Genomic DNA, 18,726 nt, shown 5'->3' on the forward strand with positions numbered 1-18,726 from the left:
AGCATTGCCTTTATCATTAAATTATGACTTAGCTAGACACAACAATGTCAGTCCATCTGCTTAAAAATAAACGTAGATTGACTGATACTGACATGTCTTATTGTTAATATTCATTCATCTTCTCTTGTTTTCTGTTCAGTTTTACACTGAGAATTGTGAAAACAAACTGTTTCAGGAATGTTTGTTCTACTCTTGATGACAGTCCAGATTAGATTTGAAGAAAACTGTTAGTGATACATTATTTTCCCCTGTGTTCTGTGTTGTTACAGCTTAAAATACAGACAAATGAAAACATAAAAATCGAACAAGTGCTATATGATCCTTCAGGTCTTTCCGGGCAGCATTTTACTCACCGTTCCCTGCATCAGATGAACAGCTGGTTGACAGCTTTAGGAGATACCTTGTGAACCTGGTGACCTTCTGGATCTCAGGTAACCACCCACTGATGATACATACCTACAGTTCTTTCATACTTGATGTGCTGTGAGTTTTTGAGCAGTTGGATGGAGTATTTTTCAGCTATGAAGCCTTTTCAGAGTAGAGCTGAGGTTACAGCAGCTGGCTGGAGATGAGTGCAAAGAGGAGAAACCTCACTCATGGTGAGATAAAAGCTTGAAATGTGTCCACTAACGCGTACATTACCAGAGCTCTTATGCATTTATTGAACATCATTTTGCTTGGATTAATATAAAACCAAGCTGAAACCTACTAAACAAGCTTAACATATTTAAGGAAATCCATGTAAATGCAGCAACTTTAGTTTTGCAAACCATCCTTTTGTTTTCATTGAACTCAGTACTTTTTATAATACTACAAAAGAGAAGAAAATCTCATTCCATTGAGATAGTGTAAGATGCAGTAAAGGCCAGTCACAGAAGTCATTTTCTAGATAGATAGATAGATAGATAGATAGATAGATAGATAGATAGATAGATAGATAGATAGGTAGATAGATACTTTATTAATCCAGAGGGAAATTCAAGTGTTCAGCAGCTTACATCTAACAACATTAATATTAAAAGTTAGTATATCCTCTGAAAAACATGCTGCACAAAACTATAAAGAAACACTTCTAATTTTAAAATCTATGGAAATATCAAATGATTTAAAGGTCAATATACAGGAATGTTTTCTCACCTTTTTTTCTCGTGGTTTTGAAATAGTTTCGGTTTATTTGCATAGGTTTGGAGCCTCCCTCCTTTTGATTGATCTAACACAGAAACAAAGTTATGCTAATTAAATCTGTGAAGAATTATTTGCAAAAAAAAATAAAAAATAACAACTTCATTTCTTACATGTCTTTCCAACAACAATAAGCTGTTTTCCACTGCAGGAACTTTGTGTTTGTTCCAACTGCAAAAACTGCCCATGTGGATAAAAGAAGACTGTGCTCGTGTTGTAGAGATTTCTCATTTTCAAAACAGGTATTTGTGAGAAATCTGCCAAGATTCAAGAAGTGTTTGTCAGACAAACAGGCAATCCAAGCAGCCAACGTTAGCTGCACAAGTTCTCTATCTATCTATCTATCTATCTATCTATCTATCTATCTATCTATCTATCTATCTATCTATCTATCTATCTATCTATCTATCTATCTATCTATCTATCTATCTATAGCATATATCAGCATTTTACAGCCATCCACCTATCCATTTAATAAAAGTAAAGGCTCTTTATCTTATCTTCTCCGCACGAGTTTTTGATGAGTAAATCTCAGTTCAAATGATAAAAAGGATTCTAATATTGATTAGAGCTTGCAGGTTGATCCATAGATCCATAGCAGTTTTTTAAACAGAAATTCAGTTGTCAGTTTGTTGTCTTCTCTCACTTACCCTGCTGTGATAATTGTTTTTTTCCTTTAATTTAATTTAATGACAGCGTTGTTTGAGAAAGATAGGAGATGGCACGTGGCAAATAGTCCAGCTGGCGAGGACTTCAGCTGAGCTTTTTCTCTGCACCGTAACCTTCATCTTGGCCATCAGGTCACCTCATCTGCCCTTTCTTACTGGAACTACCGGGCTTTGCAAAAGTTCTGTTACACTTGTTGAGACATTCACGAAAATAAACACAAAGATTTTTTTGGTGCAGTAAGATAAAAGTTTTGGGTGGCCACATTTCTGATTAATATTATCATTAACACATGTATTGAAATATTTGGAAAATAAAAAATTATCTTATTGCACCAAAAAAAATCTTTGTGTTCATTTTGCTTGCATTTTGCAAGTGTAACAGAACTTTTGCAAAGCCCAGTAATACACTTAGTAATCAATGTGAAGGGCTATAAACATGGAGGGGTGACGTTAATGCAGACAGCTTTATGACACGTCAGAGTTGGATTTCTTTACCTTCTATGAAGACATGTATGACTCATTTCAGATGTTGAAAATGTGACCCTTGAGGTAGCATTACATTTGATTGAAAGCAATTAACCACTTTTGCAAGAATTTAGAGGGTTTCAGGAGGAAAGCTGTTGTCAGACTTCTATAGATGTGAAACTCCAATCAACAGATCCCAGATATACGAGCATGATGGCAGACCATAGTCACTCATGTCCTCTGTTTCCTTCTAAGATTTTTGTTAATCACTCATCTCTTATGAGGCCATGGCAGTATTTGTTATTCTGATGGTGGAAGCAAATGTCCATGTGGCAAAACCAAGAAATTGTCTTATGTTTGAAAACTTTAGGAGAGGTCATTCCTTTTTCTGGAGCTGTGCTGCTCTCAGGACTTGAATCCAGTGACATTTGCAATCTGCAACAGGTGATAAAAGGTGATAAAATCTGAGCCGTTTGTACTGTTTATGCCTAAAATTGCGGTCTGTATATATACATCGGTCAACTAATTGTGTAGAATTAGAGAAATTAGTGTAATGTTCTCATGTAGTGTGTTGTTTTTTTTTTGTTTGTTTTTTTTTTGCTGGTGGCCCGTGATAGTTTCCTTATGCGCCTCATTGAAATACCAGAGCCAGTAGACGTTTTTTATTCATGTTCTGTGGTGTAATTAGTTGTGACTGAAGAAGTCAGTGGTCTTAAACATCTTCGGTGCTCATAAACATCTTCTTTTAATCATAGCTTATCATGTCTCAGTGTTGATTTAATCCACTGCAAGTAAAAATGCGATCCAGCGGCGAGCTGTTGGAGGTCCCGACCCTCTTTCACAACAATCTGGAGTTCTGGGGGTTCCGTGCTAAGGGCTGCAAACACAGAATTCCCCAGGTTGCATAACACCAGATTTCCTCTGGGGAAATGAAGGTTTACAGCCCTGAAATGTATCAAGTTCAGCTGCGTGTTCCCTCTCCCCATCCGGGCCTCCCCTTTCTATCCGCTGCCCCAAGACCACCTCTCCACATCGCACGGGACTCCCCAGCCTCAGTCCCTGCTCGTCTTCGCTCGTTGTACTCTGTCATCCTCCCCCTTCCTGCGACTCTCTGCCGTTCACAGCCAGCGTCAGACCTTCTTGTCGGCGTACCCTTCGTCTGCACATGTAGCTTGTACTATGGGACACGTGGTTTTCTGTGTTTGTGCTTCCACAGAAATGCAAATGTAATACTGCAGCTCTGAAGCATTGCAATGAACAGTGAATCATTGTCATAGATTTGTTGTTTATCCCAGGAGGTTCATCAAACTGCATGGTTGTTTTTTAGCTGCTTTTTTGACCAAAGAAATATACAACTACAGGTTTGTGGATAAAAGCATTACTCTGAACTATTATTATAGTTTGTATAATTGTAGTTTGCCCTGTACTTTGAATCTGGAATTGTGGATTTCTGTGTTAACACATAAATCTGACCTTCAATCATGTCTCATGAGAAAGTAACCTTAAGTAATTATTAATAATGCAAAAATAAAAACATTTAGACACACTGGTTAAAAAATTCCTCTTTCATAATTTGAATGACAGTATATCAGGGAAATCATTTTTACTGTAAAGTAACTCAATGTCATTGCTGGCAAGAGTTTAGTCGGTTTCATACTTTATACTATTTGAAAAGTCGCTTTTTTTAAAAAGAATAAAATGATTTGTGATTTCAGGAGCATTTTATTAAACAATATCTGTAAGTCTTGGAAGGTCTTGTAAGTTGTAACAATTTATGCGTCCGGCGTGCCTGCGCTGCGTCTTCTCTTTTGGAAGTCTGCAGCTTCCCGTCTGTGACGGTTCTCTCTCATTCTCACTGGCTTCGGCTTCTCCTCGTCCTGCTGGGAATACACAGCCTTGACTCTGAAATGTGTTTACATTATGAGCATGTTACAAATTATCTGCTAAGACTAACTTTGCGTGACTTGGCAGAAGCCTTCACCTTGCTCAGATGTTGTTTGGGTCAAACGTATTTCAGAGGTTTGCTCTCTCAGTTTGACTGTCTTTATCTGACAGGGGTTCTCCAAGCCAGATGTGAACCCGGGAGAAAGGTAAAGCTCACGCTCTGTGTCGGGGTGCGTCTGTGGGCCCGCGCTCACGTGTTTACATGCAGGAACGTATGGCTTAGGCATCCTGCCAATATGTCTGCGGTATTTTTCTGTGCTGCCAAGACTCCACTTTTAATCAATACTGTATAAACTCAGCGGGAATTAATGCAGCATTTGACCCTGTCATGTAGTTTTCTCTTCCATCATAAATTAACAGATATATCCTCGAGCTGTATTACATCTCAGCCTCCTTTATCAGGCTGAGTGATCTTTTATTATGGGCCAAAGAGTGTCCGAGCTCACTAAAGTTTTCCCAAATGTTTCTTTGCAGTGTGTATTTAATCTTAAAGACAACATCCATGTATCTTATTATCTTGTCGTTATGTCAGCTAAGCAGTGGAATGGACTTCTTAATATCTCCAGAGGACTTCATGTGTAATACAATTCTGTAGAGGATCGTGAGACTAATGAGATCAAAATCACAGAAAATAGCAGATCAGACATTCTGAACTTAAAACAACTTGAGATTACAGTTATTCAGAAACTTGTGCTGGAATATTAAGGCCAGCTTTGTTACTGATAAAAAACATAAAGAAAGAAGCTAGCGTTTATTGAGGAGTTGAGGATGTGTTGACTTGTGTCTCGATAAGTTCATAAACAGGTTGCTGTGAGTTTATTTTGGGATCTTATATACCCCCTAGTGGACAAAAACCCATGAATACAGCGTGTGCTGCTGTCAGATCCAGGTAGAACACTTTATAAGGAACAGGGACACTTTCATGTATGACATATCTGTTTTATATAAAGAAAACAAATAACTTACAACCATAAATGACAGTGTACTGTAATGTTATAGCCAGTACTTTACACTTGCAGTGATATCATGCAGTGAGAGTTGACCGTTCAGATTGAAAAGGAAATTTGATCATTTGTGGTAAAAAATAAATGGATCTCCTGGTATTTATTTCTGCCTTTGTCGTGTTTAGTGAAAATGTCTCAACAGAATCTAAAGCGAATTTCTGTACAAATAAATATATGACCCTTTAGTGGTCAGGATTATTCACTCTTCTACAAAGAGACTGCATAGCATACACATTTAGTATGTTGTTCACTTTGTCTTTTAATCTGTATATCTGTTCAGCAGCAGCAGCAGCAGCAGAATATTTTAGCATTTTCAAAATCACACCTTAATGATGAAGAGAGAGTCAGTGAGCAGCTACAGTGCATCTGACCAGAGTCTGGTTTTCAATTCAGGAAGGACAGATCAAAACAGGTCATTCACAAATAGACCGTCCTATGCACAGTTTTATTCACTGAACACGGCATTGCCATTCATTGTGCTTCTGTTTAGTGTGCTCTGAGCACTTTGTACCGCTGAGAAAGACAAGTCCAGCTTGCTTCAGCACATCTTGGTCAAGCCAAATCTCTGTTCTGGACCTCTCTGTTGATCATTCAGGCCTCCTCATCTGGCTGGTTGGAGATCATCTTTGGAAAAGAATACAGTCCCGACATTGTGTCGTACATGGTTTATAATAAAACACTTAACTGTATCATAACGAAATATAGTATTCATCTCAAAAGAACAATTACATTGAGTATCTTTAGTGGTATTTCCATATTTTCTTGTGTCAACATCTGCTTTGAGGATGTTGGGGATAGTTTCATTTGCACATCTGATATTGTTTTCTGTTATGAGAATGGCAACATATTATAAAATATTACTCAACTAATCTACAGTTTGAGGAGAGTGGAGCGTGATGTTGGTAATGAGTTTACATGTGTCTGATAACATATAGAATATGTGACTGAAATCGTACATAATTTGTAACTCAGTCCTTTGCGTTTTCAGTCCACTCTCCTCTCCTCCTCCCTGCATTTCATAGGGATGAAGTGAGATGCTACTTGCTCCCTCCTGGTCTTCCTCCCTCGCATTGGCCTTCCCTTCTGAGACAGGGCTATGAACATTTCTTTGCCATTTTTAGTCCACTTTGCAGAGGAGTATGCGTTGAAGTAGTTTTCTAGAAAGACCTCCTTGAAGTTGCAGTTTTCATTGTAGATCCTCTGTAATGGAAATACATCAAAGCATTAAAACAATGCAGCTTGCAGCTGCCAGCATTTGTCTTTATTGTCGGTTCTTGGTCTCTGTGATTCAAATAGATGTTTTGGAGCAGTTGTTTTATGTCTGCTTGATTATGGATTAGCTAATAACAGTGTATGACTGTTCTCATTGAGGAAAAATATTACCTTGCCTTGCAGCTGTCCACCCTTGTTCATAGAGATATAATACTGGCTCTTCACACCTTTGATAGCCAGTATCCCCCCCTCAGACACTGTCCTGATCTCCAGAATGCCTGCCAGAGAGTCAGACAGTTAGGAAAATGAGACATATTATAGAACAGATAAGATAGTGTCAACATCCAGCCTTCACTCTGACTCTGCTGTGCACTCAACATTCATCTTCATTAACAAAGGAGAAGGAAGTTCCTGTGATTAATCAGACTGTGGTCTCTCTGGCTTTATTCAAGGCTTGTTAACTGGCCTGGGTGGCCATTACACAAACCACAACCTATGCCATTGCACATATGGGAGACAGATTAGGCCTCTGTCTCTTGGGACTGAGAAAACTACCTCCTTGCATGTGCTCTGCACGCTACGTTTTAGGCCTGCTCTTCAAATCTGTGGGAGGGTAAAGGCACTTATGCGTAACTGTTTTGGTTTCTGATTTTCAAAAATTATTTTATCATGCAACTTGAGATTGAATAGTACGCCTGGCTTTATGTCTGGCAGTTATACGTTGCCGAAGTGCACGGTTCATGCCTTTGCACTGAAGGACAGTGAATAGAATGTGTTAAGAAAAAACTGAACAAAGTGTGCCGTGTTAAAAGTCTGATATTGTATTTGTATTTAAACATACAAATGCAGATGTAAACATAAAATAGTCTCCAAAAATACAATCCTATATAAACAATACTTGCAGTCATACAGTGAAGTGCTGGAAGGGACTTAAGAACAATAATTCATTTTACTTTATCATTTAATCCAACAGATGCACAGACTATTACTTATTAGTCCTTAAATAATAACAGTTCTGCTTCAGTAAATCATACACAAAGCTGTTAGATCTTGGTGATCTTGGTGTTATGTTTATGGTGAATCATGTAGCAGTAAAGCTTCACTGATTTTAAAGGTCACCAACAAGGTCCAGATGCTCATTTTTTTTTAGCTAATATAAAAACCATGTTGTTAATTTTTACATATTGCAGAAATTCTCTCATTTGACAGGCCAAGAAAAAAGAGGAAGGACTCCATTAAAGCTTTTCAGACTGACACTGAGCATGCCGCACTTTAGTGTTTGCTGGATCACAAACAGATGGCAGTCTCCCAATCTTGGAATGTTGTTTGTGCTCTGCTTGCACTTGATATTTTACTTAATATCACTGACCTTTGACTGTCGGATCGTATTCATTGAACCCTATTCTTCTGAGCCCCTGTTCGATTTAGCATGATATAAGGTGGTTTCAAAGTTTATATTATGACCGTTTGAGCTACATCTTAGCTTGTAATCCCCTGATACATTCAAAGTTCGTCGCTCATGCATTGGTGGGAACTGAAGATGCAAGTGGTTTGTTTGGCTCTTGTAGTGTGGGAGTGTTATCCCCATAATATTACAGCTACAGTTGTTTGGTGTACTGTGGAAAGATGAAACACATTTCCACACACACACACATGTTGTTAAGATCTTGTCTCTGATGTGGAAAGCCTCTCAAGGCCCGCTTAAATAGATTTGTTGTCTAAACTAACTTGCGGGTAATCTCTAATTCTACTTTCTCTGAACAGTGTCAGTATTCAGTGTTTACACGATGCAGACAGTCTTTCAGTAATTGAGCATTATTGCTAAAATCGGGATTAATATTGGCTGCTTGATGCTTAATACCTTGTTATTACTGAGGTGATGAGTAGCAAATGCACTCAAATAACTTTTCGCTTTATCTTCAAATACAGTTTGACGTTTACAAAATTACACTCAGTTTAATATTGAGTATTGATTTCAAGAAGCATCTCAGTTTTTTGTGTTATTATTTGTGACTTTGTGGAGAGCTACAGTAGGTGAAAGCAAACTTCTTTCTTCATATCACTGTGTTTCAGTTTCCTGCTTTACAGCTGCTTTTGTTTAAGAATTTTTGATTTCCAACCTGTTGTTTATCTGCTCTATACTTTGGCTTAACACAGCCTTTTAGTCAATATCGTCATATTTTGGCCAAACTGAAATTAGGTTATGCTATTATCTTTCACTCAGACACGGACCTACATGTGTTTGTGATTATTATGCACTATTACTAACTATCCCTGTTGTCCTATAATTGTTTGTTTTTGAGGATTTGTTTACACATTCAGACCAAAATGGGACTGGAAACTAGCAATACCCCTGACCAGAACCCACACGTTGTTTTTTTTTTAGAAACATATCTTCAGCAAAACTGTTTTATGCTTTGATTCCCAATATCAACATTAAATTCTAGTTTGCTCTACTTTTGAGATTCAAAAGTTTCGAAAGGAAAAAAAAAAACAAGTATAATGAAGTCAGAAAACACTTGTGGTTTAAGACATAAGTTCACTGGAAGTGGGACTGTATTTTTGTTTCAGAGGCACATGGAATGTGGAAGCCAAAAATAAGGCAGCCCCAAGTTTCTCATTCTGGTTTCTTCTTTTCTGCTTTCTCATTTCGTGGAAGTACAAATACTTTTTTCATTTGCTATCAGCTTTTACGAGCTTCTTGGTCACTGCAATCACAAACTATGAATCATTAATTTATTACATATACATCTGCACCAGGACGGGCTCATCAAAGGATTATTGGTTGACTTTGTGTGTGCCTTTAGCGTGCGATTGTCAGCCACATATGGGTGAATCAATTTTTCTGTCTTTCACTGCCAATTGTTGCACAAGCATCTCTTCCACGAGGCATCTCTCTTTCATGCCAACATTCCAGCTACAGCCACACTGTCAGATAGGAGGAAATGATAACTACTTAAAACGTCCTCGCCATGACGGGAACATCTTAGTATCTGAAAACACTAACTTTGAAAAATGTTGGCCCCCAGAGCAATCATTTGAGCAATTTACTGAAATTACAGTTATGGCTGGCAAATAAAATGTGCCATTCATCTGTTAATTTGCATTCATCTTTTGATATGTTTTGCTCTCTGTTGTATAAAACAGTAATTTTGTACTCCAAACAATGGATGGGTGCCTCTGTGACTAACCACAGGTTCATCAGAAGGTGAATATCATTAATTATTTTTAGATTATTCTTGCCAGGTCTTCGTCCCAGTGTCTCATTCTGGCGCTGCTGGTTTGTGGGGGAGTAAATCAGGCTGAACAAATGTGAGCTTGTTCTGATGTGAGTCTGGGGTCACAGGGGCCTGGCACTCATAAGTCTCCAACACCCCTCGGTTTACTTCATTACAGCTTGTGTTTAAACGGTGTTGTAGTTTAACAAGCCAAAGCCCCACCTGCTTCATTTTACTTCTGTCACTTTGGCTGCAGTAACGGAGACTTATGACTCATTAATGCTGTGATTACACTGTGGAGAACTCTGTGCAATAACACGTCCCACGTGCTCCTGTCACCTTGACAAGCTAAAGGTTCCCCACCGACTCTCACAAGTAACCTCAAACATTTCATTTTCAAGGACAAGTTCACACCCTGGTTCAAGTTAATGCATGTTTGGAACATATATTTTGGCATATTTGTGGTATTTATGTTACGCACAGCAGCGTGTAATGAACCTTGTATGCAAAAAGTGCTATCCTTACTGTGGCAGTTGGTGGGATCCTGAGTCCCGTTGATGTTTCCGGAGTCATCAATAGTTAGGAACCACTGCGTGCGGCTGAACAGCTGTCGGATGCGCACATCTCCTCCCTCCATGTAGTCATAGTTCCTGGTGTGGCGCTCGTGTTTGGAGCAGTTCATGATGGCAGCAAGTTGCTCTGGAGTGCAGTCACTGTAGACCACACACACACTGCCGAACAGGAAGATAGTGTGCAGGTAGAGTCCCGAGAACAGATTTTGAAGGTTCCATGTCAGCATCCATTTGCGCATTATAATACAATGCAGTGGGGATCAATGAACAACATACTGAAATGCGAGATCCCTCAGCCCTGCGACCCCCTGACCCCTGACTTGTGACCTCCGGGTCCTTTTTCCTGCAGCAGGGATTCCTAGTGGGATGTTGAGACGGGGCGGTTGTGGGGGAGACCTTGTGAAGCTGGCGGGAATCAGCTGGAGAGAAGTCTCACGATGAAGACGGGGAACAGTATCATCAGATGATGTCTCTCTTTAGTCCTCAGAGACGGTGCGCATCGACGGCTCCATCCTTTTGAGACCATAATCCGACAAGAGACATCAGTCTTGCAGCTTTTAACTGTAAAAAAAAAAGAAATCTGTTTGAATTCAGCAAATTGTTTTACTTTTCGGAACACTTCCAAGTTAAAAACAATCGGTGATTACAGGGATTAGCCCAGTTCTGCAATGGAGCTCCCATAAATTTTCTTTCTCATTCAACTTTCTAGTAGCTTCTGCTTTCCTGTGTTTACACAAAGATGTATCGCACATTTCCTAGCAGTAAATGAAAATCTGGTTGGTACACACTGACAGACATTTGTCTCCCTGTCATGGCCCTAAAACAATGAAATATTGCATCAATGCTATTGGATTACTTTACAAATCTGTGATCTGTAACCTCCTCTGTATTTACACACATTCACTTTTAAACAAACAAAATATGCTTCTTTTCTTGTTAAAAAAATCTGGAGTTTAATGACTTACATGTGCTCTGAGTGATGACAGGAGTTGTCAGAGGTGTGTTCCCTTTCAGCAAGAGTTTTAATTAGAAGATTCTCAAGGTCTAAAGCTGTAGAATCAGTTGTCAACCAAGCCCAGTAATGCAGCAAAGCTAAGCAAGAGCTGGGAGCTTCTGTGTATTCCCATGTATGTTTCCCTGATTCTGGCAGGCTGACTCTGTGCATCTTCCACTGTCGCTGTGCACTCTGCTTAGATAAATGCCTCCTGCTGACCTCACTTGAGAGCAATTAGATCCCAACCAGTCAGCTGTCCCTGGCTGAGATGCAATGGAGAAACACCCTCTGCCTGCCTCTCACTGTCACTCACCTACCAGACATGAGAGGGAGCTATAAACTCTTGGAATACCAGGCTCTCCTTGGTATGCGCTCCAAAGTACTTTAAGAACATTTGCATGCACACTCACTCTTGCAGAACTTACGACAACCTCTTTGCCTTTTTCCAAAAAACATCCTGCACTTAAATAGGTTTGTGCTGTGTGTGTTACAGATCTCACACTGACTCGCTTCTACTTTATTGACGTTTAAGATATCTGCTCTAATGAGAGAACTTTAAAGAATCTCTTTCTTATCATTTTAAATGTCACAATTAATTAGTGGTTTCACTTGGCTGCACTGAATCACGGGTAAGGATTTATTGACTCAAGTAAAAAACTTCAAAGAAGCTCTTCAGTTCTCTTCCTTATTGAGCGAAATAGTGGGAAGCAATAAGTTATGGCTGGCAGGTATCCATCCAAGGAGAGAAAAACAGAAGACATAACTGCTCAGAAGTAGTCATCTCGGCGTCAGGGGTCGTGCACTCTTTCACTTTTTGCGTTTGTATTTAAAGTCACAATTTATTACCTTACATACCTGGCCTTTCCTTGGACTCACCACTTCAAAAGTTTATATGGGCCCTAATGACGCGCTCCCCTGGGGAGGTCAGAGCTGCAGGCCTGAGAGAGAAGGACTTCTGGCCGCAGCAGGTCTCCTTCTCATCTCTAAACTGGTGGTCGTAAAGACCTGATCTATTAGGTGTCATTGTAGCCTGTTCATCTGTCCCTTCTGTCACCTCAGAGACGGTTCACACTCCGGTCTTTTGACTGCATAGTCCGAGGAAACACCATTTAGCAAATCACTACAACCACCATATTACAAATATAAGAGCCTAGACATTAAAATTAAAGTTAAATTCTAGATTTAAAAAGTTTTTTATGTTAAAAAAACAAAACAGACAGCAGTCAGTCCTTAAAACAGGTTGCAAGTGAGCCGTATTGCTTTTAACAATGTGTGATGCCACGGTTGGGTTATAGTGCCACGCTATTTGGGTGACAGGTGAAGGGGAGATCCCTGGAACACTGACCCCTTGGCTTTGAAATGTCTCTTCTTTGGTGGGGAAGGAGGTGGAGCTCGTAGTCCTGATGCAGGACAGTGAGCTAAACCAAGCAGTTGACGTTAGCCTCAACTTAACACACAGCTCCAACTCAGTAACCAAACTTCTAGAAAGGGCCTGAACTCTGTCCTTTTCCAAACCAACCTAAAAAAGAGGCATGGTAGAGAGTTAGAGATACATAGAGTCACCCAGCTCAGTGCTGCTGTGTTGGTGGTTTAGGGTGAGAGAGTTTTGGGGAGATGGTGTGGAGAAGACGCATCCATGTTTTGGCCACAAACCAGATCAGTGATGTAGTTAGTAAGCCCCACAGTCACGAGGTGCAGTGTTTTAGGTCATGAACATTTCTCTCAGATAAACTTGTGCTCGAGGTGAAGAGGTTAAATTATCTTCTGATCTTCTTTATCCGTAAGACTAGGTGTGAACCCTTAACTTACAGGTCTGTATTTTCTGTCCATGAACTCTACCTGAAAGAATAAAATCACAGATTCAAGGTATCCACAGACACAATCCAGAAACTGGGATATCTAAAGGGACTCAGGCTAGAACTGCTGCTCTTTCACTGCTGATCAGGATGTTTCCCTCTGAAAGTATTGGTGTTATGGAATGTAGAACATTCTTGGGAACATCTCAGGAGTTGGACATTGTAGATTATTGCTTCAGCCTGCCACCACAACCCGGTCTCACGGGGATTCGTGAAACTGTCACGTAAGTTTTAGTTTCGGTTTCGTGCGCACCAACACGATTTCGTCATGTTTTTCGTGCCGCTCACCACGAAATGTTTTTCGCTGTGGTAATCACATCTGAAAGTGGTTTATACCGGCGGATTCATGACGATCTAAGCTGTCCATCGGCGTATACTGCTTGTGTGATCGCGTTTGCGGCCGCCGGCCGCCGGACATTCTTGAAATTCCTATGCAAATTGGTAAGTGTACCACCGGGTTATGGTTAGGATTATGGTTAGGGTTATGTTTAGGGACGATGTCATGCAAAATATAGCGTTGGATTCGCCGCGGTTTTACATTAAAAATATAATATACACATTCTTTTGAAATACGTTCTGAGTGGCACGAAAAGTCCGCCGTTTAAAATACATTGGTGTGCATTTCGTGGTGAGCGGCACGAAAAACATGACGAAATCGTGTTGGTGCGCACGAAGCCGAAACAAAAATTTACGTGACAGTTTCACGAATCCTCGTGAGATTGACCCGGATTTATGCGTGGCAGAAAAAGGAAGGCATGGGATTCTCTGCAACTCCACCGTTTCCTTTTCAGTGAGTATCTGCATGTGTCACCATTCCAGGGAGTAACCTCACAGGAAAAGGTCACTTCCAGTACGATCCGATACCCACATGCTGACCATTTCATGGTATTTGGTATGAGGTTGGGGTATTGGAGGAATGGCGGGTATGTATCTCTAGATAAGCAGTTGTTCAACCCGTGACCCTTGTTGTCACTTTTGGTTGGATCAGTGGGATCGAGGAAGATGACGTCTCAGGGGACCGGACGTGTAACGGCAACGCTGCTGCAACTGAAAACCAACACACGGAAACGCAATTGTGTAAATTTATCGATCTGAAAAGTCCAACAGCATCTTTGAATGCAGCAGTAACACATCTTAAAAGGTTTTTTGCAGCAGTTAAATGTACCTTTTTGTAAAGTTTTTAATTCAAGTTCACAGATCAAGTGCGGCATCACTGGCCTTATATGATGAGGAAATGGGAGACGAGAAAGTTGAAGACTTGACAGGCTTCAGATTTTCTTTAGCATATCAGACTTCTCTTCTCCCTCTTTGTTTTTCAGAGATGTATGGGTTTACGTATGTGACCTTTGCTTTGGCATAAAACACGTCATTCCTTTTTGTGCCATGAACAAAAAATTTATCTTTGTTACCGAAACTGTTTTCCAAAGTATTCATTGCTGATGTATTCATCTGTTTTGCTTGTCAAGTTTCTCTTAATGTCGTGTTCCGTCTGATCCGGTGGGGCTCTGATACCGTAAGATGATCCACCCAAAGACTTACTCTCATTTATATCAGATTTTAAATCACTCCTTAAAGCACATCTGGAAACACTGTTCTTTTAGCTGTCTTTCCTTTCTTACTTTTTCATTTGTTTTTTTTCCTTATTTCATTACCAGTATTTTTTGGTGTAATAGTGAAACTGAAATTATTATTTTTTACTACCAGTAATTGCAGTCATGTAAGCAGTAGGTGTGGCATCACTGTAATGAAAGTGAAATGAAATCGTCACAGCAGTGTTGTAATGACAGCATCCATCATACGGCTCCTTCAGTGGGCTGTTAGCATGTCTGGAAGCTGAGACTTGAAGGCTGTGTGCTAATTGACACCTCATGTATAGCGTCCATACTGTGATCAGAAGATATTTGTACTTAAATCTTGTGTTTATGTGTGTGTATGCATGCATCTGTGTACATGTATGTGTGTGTGAGTACGCGCAGTTTTATAGGCTAAACGACTGCCTGTTGCCATTCTGGGATCAAAGGCCCGGCACTGTCTGGAGTTTACAGTAGCATAGGAAGTGCAGTGGCCGTGAGGCAGGCGCTCGAGACCTGCGTGAGTGAGCCTTTTTAAATCTCAGCGACTGAATGCCTCCCTCCCATCTGTCTGCCTCGCTTCTTTCTTTCTTTCTTTCTTTCTGGGAGATCAGCAACAATTGATTCCTATTGTTCAGTGTCATGTTGAAGCCAGCAAGAGACTCTGCGAGGGTTTAGATGATTGCAATGTAACACGCGAACAATCGAGCTCCGACTCCGACTCCAAACCCAGACGAATCGCCAGCTCTAGTTTCAGAGCCTTGATGTATACAGCCATGGCCATAAGTTTGGACACAAGTACCATGACGCTTGTGAATCTTAGAAAATACCACAAAATTGTCACTTACAATACAGTACACAACTCCTGAGAACTATATTAAGTTTCATATTTAAAAAAAACATCAAAAGAGTTTGGTGTCATTTTGTTATTCTTACCAAATTCGGTTGTGAAAGTACTGCATTTTTTTTGTTATTTTCTTCTAATATTATGTTTTGGGGACAAATTTGTTCCAATTGTTGGAATTTTTGATAATATTATATCCCTTGTTGATTTGTTGACTAATTAAACTGGTGCTAATCATAAAATATTAGTTATGTTCTGTCATAGACATTAAAACAGACATAGGAAGTCATGCTGTGTCCAAACTTATGGCCATGGCTGTATCTGACTACTGCATCCAGCATAAACTCACAGTGATATTGTCATTGATTGGCCTCATTGCTGTTAGTGTTCAGTTTTTTTCTTTAATTAAGAGACGTTGGGCCTTCGTCATAGAATCAAATGACTTAGGGATTCATGCATTGTTTTCCTGAGCTAAACACAGTGTCACATGATTTGTCTTTCTGGGAACTCTTTTTAATTAAAAATTTCGTCTGAACGCTCACCAAGTAGGCAGTTGTTCAACCATTTGTTCCCAGTCCCGCCTGTGCAGGACAGGAATATTGCTTTCTGATTTATCTCTCTGTTGTATCTCAAGAACCTCTTGGAGTGTTAGCACATGGAACCAGATCCAGAATTTATGAAAGTTTCCACTATTACTGCAGAGACATCTGCCTTCACACAGTATCTGCTCTCAACACTCTAAAAGCATTCCTGAAGAGAGAAGAGCCTCCACGTCTCTCTCTCTCTCTCTCTCTGTCTTCTGGTTGTATGCATTTATGTTGGGAGAATGGATCATCTCTAAGGTCACTCTATTCTTAGCACTGTTTTAGACTGTTTGGGCTTCGCTTTTGCTTTCTAAATTCCACGATAATTAGGGATCTCTTGGGATGGAGCCTCACAACATTAGCTCCAACTATAAATAACTGTAGCTTATAAACATGCACAGTCTTACACGCACTGTACACTCAAACAGAAATACAAAAGGAAAAGTAATATTTTAATGTTCAGGAAAATTCCCGATACCTCAAGATATGTTCAGTTCAGATTTGCATTTACATTTGGATGCATTTTTGCGCTCACCAAAAGAACAGGTTTCAGGTGTTGGAGCTGTACTCACCAGTTAAAGCAGCGTACAAAGAGGAATAGTCAACTGTGGTCTTTGGCAGCAGGCGTTGTGTTACTCACATTACACCTCTGTAGTGTCACACGCTGCAACTCTGCTCACCTCCTTGAAAAGCTTCTTCCTGGATCCTGTGCTGGCACAACGAGTGTTAGCGCAGTAAAGAGTGACACATGGCCACAGCTCAGGATTTCCCTCCTGCCTTTTTGCCTCGTCTGAGGTGTGATACTGAGGTTTCTATTTCCTCATTCTCTTTCAATAAATGCCACTACCCAAAGGGGTTCCTACTGCAGTCAGCCAACGTGAATCTAAAACCACCCTGATGGCGTGGTCTGCTTTTAAAGTGTAACGTCCTTCTGCAGCTACAGGTCATGTAGCTGGATTGTTTAATGAGAGATTTGCTAACAGCTCATCATGGTTGCATGTTGTTGTAGTTCATAAAAAGTGAATATCAGAAGTTCATTTCAACAGTTTGCCGTAAAACATGCTTCTTTTTTCTTTTTAGGCACATTTCACGTTGTGGAGAGTGCGTTAGGCCCGCTGTAATCGGCCATTGTTAGAGAATGTGAACCGACGTTGTGCTTCGGTGTCGGGGGAATACAGTGATCCCATCTAATGCAGGAACAGCTGTTAGGGATCACAGTCTTAACCACTCACCATATCTGCTCATGTATCAGAAAAAGCAGAGCCTTGCTTATAAAAACATGCTCTACCTTAGTGGCTTTAAAGGAGAAAGAGGCTCTAAAATAAGCACTGTTGAGTTTCTGAGTCAAAACAGTGGACGGTTTACATAACCTTTAATTCGGTTCGTGTTTATAATTTGAAGCATAAATGCACCAAGCGACTGCTTTCTGTGACATAAAGGTGTCAGTTTTGCACCATGTAATTTCTCAGTTCAACTGTTTCTTTAGAGGAGAATCCCGTTGTTGGTATTTTATCTAATGGTCCCATCTTCTTACATGGGATTCTGCCTCTGCCCTCTTTGGTGTTTTGCTATAGCACAGGGGTGTCCAACATGTGGCCCACGGGCCAAAAGTGGTCCTCCAGAGGGTCCAATCCGGCCCTCAAAGTGTAGAAATTACAGAGAAGACATTAACTTCAGATTATAAATTAGTAAAAGTATAAATTTAAAATAATTTGTAGACCATGACAAGTTGTTTTGATCATTGCTCTGTCATCATCTTGTGTCTTATTTTTGTAATATTTTGTCTTTTTTGTCTGATTTTTGTCGTTTTGTTTCTCATTTTTGTTGTTTCGTGCTTCGTTTTTGTCTTGCGTGTTTTTTGTGTATATTTTGGTCGTTTAAATCCCTTTTTATAATTTTTTGTCTTATTGTAATCCTCTTGTCTAATTTTTTGTCTCTTTTTTGCTTTGTTTCATGTAGTTTGTCTCATTTTTATCATTTTTTTGTCTCATTTTTATAATATTTTGTCTAGTTTTTGTTGCTTTTTGCCTTCTTTTTTCTGACTTTTTTCATTTTGATCATAACGTGATATACTGTATGGTTCAGTTCCGAATACCTGTGACTAAATGTTTTGTGTTTTCTGACACACTCTGTGATCTGTACGTTTTAATGTGTAAATGATAAACTGAGGCATAATGTTGTTGAACTTTTTTTAAAAGAAATTTCAGTTTTTTCATGATCTTTTGTAAAAACGTAATTCTTTAAATGTGAACATTTTCAGATTTTGACACTAAATCAAAGAAAACATTTAAGGTTGTGGTTATTTTTAGGTTATTATACTGATTTTATTGGTCCGGTCCACTGGAGATCAAACTGGGCTGAATGTGGGACCTGAATTTAAATGAGTTTGACACCCCTGCCATAGCAGATTAGTTTCTTGAGTTGATTTTCTGAATTAGTAACACAATACACTGTAATCTCTTGTTTTGGATGTCTGTGCCTTCGAATTCAAATAAATCTTGTGTCCCAGAAAATGAAAAACATGTTATCTTAACAGTGTATCTGAAGTCAAAACAGACCATAGTTTGGGTTACAGAATCCAAAATTTAAACTATCCTCACAGTTTTCAAGTG

At 39.6% G+C, this 18,726-nt stretch overlaps 1 protein-coding gene across 1 annotated transcript; it reads right to left on the reverse strand.

The window, feature by feature from the left end:
- Positions 1-5,252: 5,252 nt before the first annotated feature.
- fgf7 (fibroblast growth factor 7) lies at positions 5,253-10,820 on the reverse strand. The gene is made up of 3 exons (XM_022203201.2): positions 10,219-10,820; positions 6,647-6,753; positions 5,253-6,463 (listed from the first exon to the last, which is right to left on the reverse strand). Exons 1-3 carry the CDS (start codon positions 10,502-10,504, stop codon positions 6,248-6,250), a joined length of 609 nt encoding a protein of 202 aa, XP_022058893.1. The 5' UTR covers positions 10,505-10,820; the 3' UTR covers positions 5,253-6,247.
- Between the last annotated feature and the right edge of the window lie 7,906 nt (positions 10,821-18,726).

This window comes from Acanthochromis polyacanthus, chromosome 2 (assembly GCF_021347895.1).
Source record: "Acanthochromis polyacanthus isolate Apoly-LR-REF ecotype Palm Island chromosome 2, KAUST_Apoly_ChrSc, whole genome shotgun sequence".
Lineage (NCBI taxonomy): Eukaryota > Metazoa > Chordata > Actinopteri > Pomacentridae > Acanthochromis > Acanthochromis polyacanthus.